We start from the raw sequence: 8,715 nt of genomic DNA on the forward strand, positions 1-8,715 counted from the left end.
CCTCAGGCGGTTCTACCGAATTTGTACTGTGATGGCTGCTTGGAATCTCGCCAAAAATTCTCTAGCGGCACCTCCTCCAGATATTCGACCCATATCCAACACCAAGACCCGACGGCGTGGGCTGACGTTACAATACATATTTACTGCAAAAAGGTAGGTGCTAATGATTCTTGAAACATAAAAAAGAGTGTATTCTGCCAAATGAAGGATTAAACTTCAAAAAGGAGTCAATTACATGAATGCACCCTACGGTTTGGGGAAATTTGTGCGTTTAGTCCCTACTATTTATTTTAGTTGCGCGTTTGATCCTTGTCTTACCTAAAAAAACTATTGTGTCCTTATTAATTTATTTTTTAATTAATTTTCTTATTTATGTATTTATTTTTTATATAATAAAAAAAATTAATAGACCCCACATATCTATATCTCATCACCATAAACCTGAAACCACATTTAAGAAATTTAATCTGTGTCCCACCGGTCACTATCCCATCTCTCTATTAACCAGATATATTTTATATATATTTCAGATTTTATTTTGTTATATATGTATTGTTATTTAGTCTAATATGTACCATATTTAGATGATTTGTTTCCTATTTTTCCCGATTCTACAACCCTATATATATTGGCTCTTAGTTAATGAGAGGGGCATTCAATCTCAAAGATTTACATGGTATCAAAGACAAGGCTCAATACCTATTTTTTTCTCCTCTCATTCTCATTCACAGCCAAGGTTGTGTCATCTCATCTTCACTAAATCAACATGACAGACAAGTCGGAAGCCAACCCTAGCAAAGCGATCCACCCGATCTACACCGTCCAGAATATCCAGAACAAGGTGCGTGTTCTTGATGGCATCAAAGTCACTTATTCGTCGTGGGTGCGCCTATTCAAGCTCCATGCCCAAGGATATAAAGTCCTCACTTACATCGATGGTACTGCTCCTCCAACAATCACCGATCCAGCCTATGAAACTTGGTCAGTAATCGATGCAATTGTTCTCCAATGGATTTATGGAACACTTTCTAATGATCTCCTGGTTCGGGTTCTTGACCAAACCACCGCCCTTGATGCCTGGAATAAGGTCAAAGACATATTCCTCAATAACAAAGGCTCTCGCGCGGCTACCATAGAACACGAATTTAACAACCTCACCCTTCGTGTCATGTCATCTCTTGAAGTCTATTGTCAACACCTCAAAGATCTCGCATCCCAGCTTGAAGATGTGGAGTGTCATGTCTCCGCCAACCGCCTCGTGTTACAACTCGTTCGTGGTCTTCACTCCGAGTTTGATACCACCACTGCTTTAATCAATCAAAGTTTACCCTCATGGGACACGACATGTTCCATGTTTCAACTCGAGTACCAATGCCAACGCGCTCGAGAGTCTCATTCCCCCACATAAATTGCAGCCACTATTGACAATGAGCAACCTTCTGATCCACCACCTAGACGGGATGCAGCCGCACATCGCAGTCGGCCAAACCATCAACCACATAACTCAAACGCCGCCCCAACACCTTTGGATCCCAGGGCAGATCGTTAAATCAGCCTCCTTACCAACCCCAAAATAGATCCAGCAACCAGAATCGGTACGAATCTTCTTCTGGTCATCAGCGAATGTCATGGTCTGCATACCCACCACCATATTGGGCTGCCCCTTATTGGGCTTCCCCACCTCCCTGTCCATATCCAATATAAGGTGGGTGGGCCGCTCCATGGGGCCCTCCTCCAGGCCCTCCTCAGCAGCCCACTCGACAACATTAAGCCAAACTTGCGGAGGTCAATCCATTGGAGCCAATGAAATTTGAATCTGCCTTTTCTGCCATGAATCTCGAACCCACTAATGATCAATGGTACATGGACACAGGTGCAACCTCCCACCTCACTCCGGATGCAGGTAAAATAACTAACCCTCGTGTGTCATCTATTAAGTCTGTGTTTGTTGGCAATGGTAATCAGGTACCAGTTCATGGATCATGCCTCATCACCCTACCTCACCCAACTAGACCTATTTACGTTCCCAATGTCTTACACACACCTAATGTTGTTAAAAAACCTTGTGTCTGTTCGTAAATTATGTTGTGATAATTACTTTTCCGTTGAATTTGACCCATTTCGTTTTTTTTGTTAAGGATTTCAAGACTGGGAAGCATCTAATGAGGCACAATAGCAATGGTGACCTCTATCTTTTTCTGTTTTATCCAGTTCTCCATTTTGTTATTCTAGACTAGGACATTCGGGTCATCATGTAATGGATTTTCTTAGTCTTAATAAACATATTACTTGCAATAAAACTGATAGATCTTTTGTTTGCCATTCCTATCAAATTGCTAAACACAAACGACTACCATTTACAGATTCCACATCTACCACTTTACATCCCTTTGATCTTGTACATGCCGACTTGTGGACCTTACCCATCCCAAGTAATACGGGTTTCAAATACTATCATGTTATAATCGATGATTACTCTCACTACACATGGGTCTTTCCTCTCAAATACAAATCCGACACTTTTGAAAAAATCAAACACTTTTAGAAATATATCCAAACTCAATTTAGTACCACCATCAAAACCTTTCAATGTGATAAAGGAGGTGAATTCAACAACACCCATTTTCAAAACTTTGCATCTTCCACCGTTCCTCATATCCGGTTCTCCTGCCCTAATACCTCCCAAAAAAACGGCACTGCCGAACGCCTGATTCGCCCCCCTTAACGAACTCATGCTATCTCTCCTCACCCACGCCTCCTTACCATCTTCTTTTTGGGTTGATTCCCTTCACACCGCCACTTACCTTCACAATATCCTCCCCACCAAACTACTTCAAAACCGTACCCCCACTTCTATACTTTATCTTAAACATCCTACATACAACCACCTTCGCACATTTGGGTGCGCTTGTTATCCAAACCTTAACGTCACTCGCCCACACAAGCTCGCTCCCCGCTCAAAAGCTTGTGTCTTTCTTGGCTATCCACCCCAATACCGTGGCTATTTTTGCCTTGACCTATTAACAGGAAAAGTCATCCTTTCCGGCCACATCACCTTTGACGAAACATCTTTTCCTTTTGCCAATTCCCAAACAACCCCAACCCCACCATCCTTCATTATTCCGATCCTACTCCTCTCCTCTTTTAACCCACCACCACCGAAACATCACCCTACCACCCTTCTTCGCCAACACCTCCTTCCTCTACCATAATACCTACCTCACCTCCACCCATTAATTTTTTTCCACCACCCTCTCTTACCGAACAACCCTTCCAAACACCCTCTCCTCACATCCCCGATCTTACCTCCTTCCCTATTACCTATTCCCACCGAAACCACTAACCACCAGCCACCCCTCCCACACACTCTCTCCACCCTACGACAACTTGCCTGCGAGCAGGCATCTCCAAACCCAAAACCCAATTCAACCTAAACACCAAGACCACCACCTCAACCGTGTCCCCCCTTCTCAAATCCCACAAACACACCATGTCTGATCTAAACAGGAACTGTGCTATGACTGATGAATACATGGCTCTAATGGATAATAACACTTGGGAACTTTTTCCACGACCACCTAATGCTAAAATTATACGTTGTATGTGGTTATACCAACACAAATTTCACACAAATAGGAAACTTTCTCATTACAAAGCAAGGCTGGTAGTTAATGGAAAATGTCAACAAGTCGGGGTTGACTGTGACGAAACATTTAGTCCCGTCATGAAACCAACCACGATCCGAACCGTTCTCAGTCTAGCCGTCTCCCGCTCATGGCCAATCCATCAACTAGACGTGAAAAACACATTCCTACATGGGGGATCTCAAAGAAACGGTTTATATGTTCCAACCCCCCAGATTAGTGGACTCACAAAACCCAAATCATGTATGTCGATTGCACAAATCTCTATACGACCTCAAACAGGCCCTGCGCGCATGGTATCATTGGTTTGCCAACTATATTCAGACATGCGGTTTCAAGAGCACAACCAGCGACACATCTCTTTTTGTCTTCCATCAGGTTACCAAAATTGCATATTTACTATTGTACGTGGATGACATTATCTTAACCGCATCCGACAATGCAATTCTTCGTAACTTTATTGGTCGTCTTTCCAAATAGTTTGCAATGTCTAACCTTGGGCCGCTCCATCGCTTCCTTGGTATTCAAGTCCAACATTAGAAAGGAGGTCTATTTTTTACCCAAGAACAGTATGTGCAATACATTCTTAACCGTGCTAATATACAGGATTGCAAACCATGCACCACTCCGATTGATACCAACTCCAAACTAAGTGCTACCGCCGAAAATCCACTACCTGATGGTGCTTTATACTGCAGTTTGGTCGGGGCTTTACAATACCTGACTTTTACCCGACCGGACATTGCATACGCAGTTCAACAAATATGTTTCTTTATGCATGCACCCTGTAACACCCATAAAAAAATCATGACAAATTTAAACTTTTTAAAACATTTCAAAACCCATGATTATTACAAAACTTGTTTTCAAAATAGTATATAGTCAGAGTATCCCAGAATCAAATCATAAAATCATAAAGTGTGAGGAGTAGTATGATCACGCCTTCGCCTTCCCGCGATCGTCTGAAGTACCTGAAACAATAATCGATAAATGTAAGCTCGAAGGCTTAGTCAGTTACCCCCAAAATATCAACGCCATATAGATATAACCATATCATATAAACATATAAGCAAACAACATGCATAATGAGCCTTCAGCCTGACTGGACCGTCTCGCAGGCCTTCAGCCTTTCTAGACCGCTCTCCGAGCCTTCGACATGTCTGGACCACCTCGCAGGGCCTACAGCCTATCGGGACCGCTCGTCAGGCCTTCAGTCTGACTAAAATGCCCTCCTGGGCCTGTAGTCTATCCGGACCGCTCTGGGTATGTTGGCCTTCAGCACAAAGCAGGTCCGCCTCAACCTAACCCCAATCAAACAAACATGTGCACATAATATCATACGCTAGCATATATAACAGTCAAACCGATCTAACAGATCATCAATCATAGCAACATCCTATACCCAGGATACAGATCTAACCAGTCACTAACATAGCATCATCCTATATACCAAGATACCGACCTAACCAGGTCACTAAGCATATCACCATCCTAACTAACATGATGTAAATCAATAAGCATATCATGCAATAACCCGGATACAAATCCGATAAGGGCCGACATTGGTGCCTTAAACCTTGTTGATATAGTGAGGATAACGCACCTCTCAACTGACGAATCAAAGTGATAAACTCAAACTCTCGAACCACGGACACGAACTCCACCACCTATATTTACCATAAAATCATTTCTATAAATTTCCAATTTACCAAAATACCCCAGAAGTCAACTAGTCAATCCTTGGTCAAAGTCAATGTCAACGGTCAAGGTCAACAGTCCATGTTGACCCGACTCGTCGACTGCAATTCACCGACTCATTGAGTCATTCCTGAACTCGAGAAGTCGTGAAATCCCCAGTTGACTCGTCGGGTTTCCCTGCAACTCGCCGAGTTCATGCATGTCCAAATGTCGGGAAAACCCTAGCTGACTCGCCGAGTCACCCTAGTGACTCGTCGAGTCCATGAAGAAATACTTGCACGACAATCTTCATCGGACTCGCCGACTTGGCCATGCAACTCGTCGAGTCCCTTCAGTCCTTTCTCCATCCAGGCGATTTTAAGCCACTTTAAAGGTCCACAATGCAGATCTAAGCTCTTAAGGCATACTTCTTACGTAAAGTTGCAAACTTTACGTACATGCAAGGTGATAATGGCCCAAATCAAGCTAAAGAAAGGTTCCAAGGGATGAAGAAGGTATTAACTCAATAAAGACTGAAACTTTATGATCTTACAGACCAAGATAAGCCTAGATCTGAAGTTGCAACTTCAGATCACGCCTAATACCCAAAATAACATATCAATATTGGCAAAGTGGCCTTAATCTCATACATGCATAGATCTAGATAGATGAAGGTCAAGGTAACAACTTGTTACCTCAAAAACGGTGCTAAGATGGAGAAGAACTCGGATGTACGGCCTTCCTCTTGTTCCAAGATTGAGTACTTCAAGATCTTCCTTCCACACTTCACCACAACGCTTAATATCACACAAAAAGAGAGAAAAACGGCGATTTAGGGTTTCTGGACTAACAAAGGGCTGTAAGTGGAGGCTAAGGGGGCAAAGGATCCTTTAAATAGGGTGCAAAACCCCGGGGATTAGGGTTTCTCATTCCAGCTACAACTCGCCGAGTCCGTCCTCCAACTCGCCGAGTTGGTCACTTAAAACTCGCGACCAGAACCGTACCTACTCGACGAGTCGGGTCATCCAACTCGTCGAGTCAACTTTTAGAATTGGAAAGATAAGATTGAAAGTTTATACCTGAGAGTCGGGGTGTTACAATTCTCCCCCACTTGAACTAGACTTCGTCCTCGAAGTCTGTTGCGGTGAACAACTCTGGATAATTCTCCCGCATCTCAGCCTCCGACTCCCAAGTCCACTCAGATCCCCTCCGGTGCTCCCATTGTACCATTACCAAAGGCACTTCCTTCTTCCGCAAAACCTTCACCTTCCTTTCCAGAATGGCCACTCCTCTCTCTACGTAATTCAGGCGCTCGTCGACCTGTATGTCATCCAAGGACACCACTGCCTCCTCATCTAATACACACTTCCGTAACTAGGACACATGTAAGGTGTTGTGGATCTGACTAAGCTCCACTGGTAGCTCTAGTCTATACACCATCTTGCCAACTCTGGATATGATCCTGAATGGTCCAATGTATTGGGGACCCAATTTCCCCCTCTTCCTGAAGCGATTCACACCCTTCCAGGGTGAGACCTTCAGGAGTACCATGTCACCGACCTGAAACTCCAACTCAGATCGGCGTCGGTCAGCGTTGCTCTTCTGCCGACTCTGTGCGGTCTGCAGCCGCTGTCTAATCTGCTGAATCATATCGGCAGTCTGCAAGACTACCTTGGTCGGACCCATCACCCTATGACCCACCTCACCCCAACAGACGGGGGTGCGACATCTCCACCCATACAACAGCTCATATGGTGGAGCACCAATTCTGGAGTGAAAGCTGTTGTTGTAGGAGAACTCTGCAAGGGGTAGGTAGGAGTCCCAGCTCCTACCGAAGTTAATAACACAGACTCTCAACATATCCTCAAGAGTCTGTATGGTCCGCTCACTCTGGCCGTCCGTCTGCGGATGATAGGCTGTATTGAAGTGCAGCCATGTGTCCAATTCCTCGTAGAACTTCTGCCAGAATCGGGAGGTAAACTGAACATCATGGTCTGAGACGATAGAGACTGGAACCCCATGGCAAGCGACAATCTCGTGTATATACACATCGGCCAGCTTCTCGGCCGATGAGCTCTCCCGAATGGGCAGAAAGTGAGCACTCTTGGTCAATCGATCCACGATGACCCAAATAGCATCGAACCCCTTCGCCGTCTTTGGCAGCTTGGTGATGAAGTCCATCGCGACCTGCTCCCATTTCCACATGGGAATCTCCAGAAGCTGCAGCTTGCCATGCGGCCTTTGGTGCTCGGCCTTGATTATCCTGCAGGTCAAGCACCTCTCGACATACCAAGCGATTTCTCGCTTCATGCACGACCACCAGTAACTCAATCGCAAGTCCCGGTACATCTTGGTGGCCCCCTGGTGAATAGAGAAGCGAGACTTATGATCCTCCTCCTATATGGTCTGTTTGACCCCACCAGGCATCGGAACCCAGATCCGACCGCAACGGGTCAATAACCCCCGGCTCTCCTGCATAAACTAAGTGTTCTCACCACTGATCCTCTCAAGTTTTCAGTTCTCCTAACGCATACCCTCAGTCTGGGCTTCCCTGATCAACCCCACAAGTGGAGAATTTACTGAAATCCTCATGCATGTCACTGGAATAGAAGATCCAGCTGACTTGCGGCTTAGCGCGTCCGCAACCACATTCGCTTTACCTGGGTGGTAAAGGATCTCACAATCGTAGTCCTTGACTATATCTAACCATCTGCGCTGTCTCATGTTCAGGTTCGGCTGATCCATGATGTGTCTCAGGCTCTTGTGGTCCGTGTAGATGGTACAACGGACCCCATAGAGGTAATGTTTCAAAATATTGAGAGCGAATACCACCGTCCCAACTCCAGATCATGAGTAGGGTATATCGTCTCATGCGGCTTCAAGTGCCTCGATGCATAGGCTATCACCCGTCCTCTCTTCATGAGAACCGCTCCCAGTCCCGTGATGGATACATCACAGAATACCACAAAATCCTCCACTCCCTCCGGGAGACTCACAACTGGAGCCTCACATAGTCGCTGTCGGAGGGTCTCAAACGCCCTCTGCTGCTCAGGGCCCCATCGGAAATCCATTCCCCTCCTCGTCAGACGAGTGAGGGGACTGCAATCTTGGAGAAATCATGTATGAATCTCCGGTAGTACCCTGCTTATCCTAAGAAGCTCCTGATGTCTGAGGGAGATTTCAGAACCTCCCACTGCATAACCGCCTCGATTTTGGTCGGATCGACCAAAATCCCCTCCTGGTTAACGAGGTGTCCCAGGAACTGGACCTCTCGTAACCAAAACTCGCACTTCGAGAACTTGGCATAAACCCATTCCCGCCTCAAAAACTCCCAATAACTCCTGCAGATGCTCCTCATGTTGCTCTCGGGTCTTGGAATACACCAAGATATCGT

General features: G+C 45.4%; 1 protein-coding gene across 1 annotated transcript; it reads left to right on the top strand.

The window, feature by feature from the left end:
- Positions 1–766: 766 nt before the first annotated feature.
- Positions 767–1,408, top strand: LOC145139553 (uncharacterized). Its single transcript, XM_079073340.1, has one exon. It carries the CDS (start codon positions 767–769, stop codon positions 1,406–1,408), a length of 642 nt encoding a protein of 213 aa, XP_078929466.1.
- The last annotated feature ends 7,307 nt before the right edge of the window (positions 1,409–8,715 follow it).

The sequence above is a fragment of the Lactuca virosa genome, chromosome 9, assembly GCF_052849685.1.
Source record: "Lactuca virosa cultivar CGN04683 chromosome 9, Lactuca_virosa_CGN04683_v6, whole genome shotgun sequence".
In the NCBI taxonomy this organism is placed as follows: domain Eukaryota; kingdom Viridiplantae; phylum Streptophyta; class Magnoliopsida; order Asterales; family Asteraceae; genus Lactuca; species Lactuca virosa.

Coding starts and splice junctions, on each gene's coding strand:
- LOC145139553 (XM_079073340.1), top strand. CDS start 767: ATGACAGACAAGTCGGAAGCCAACCCTAGCAAAGCGATCCACCCGATC.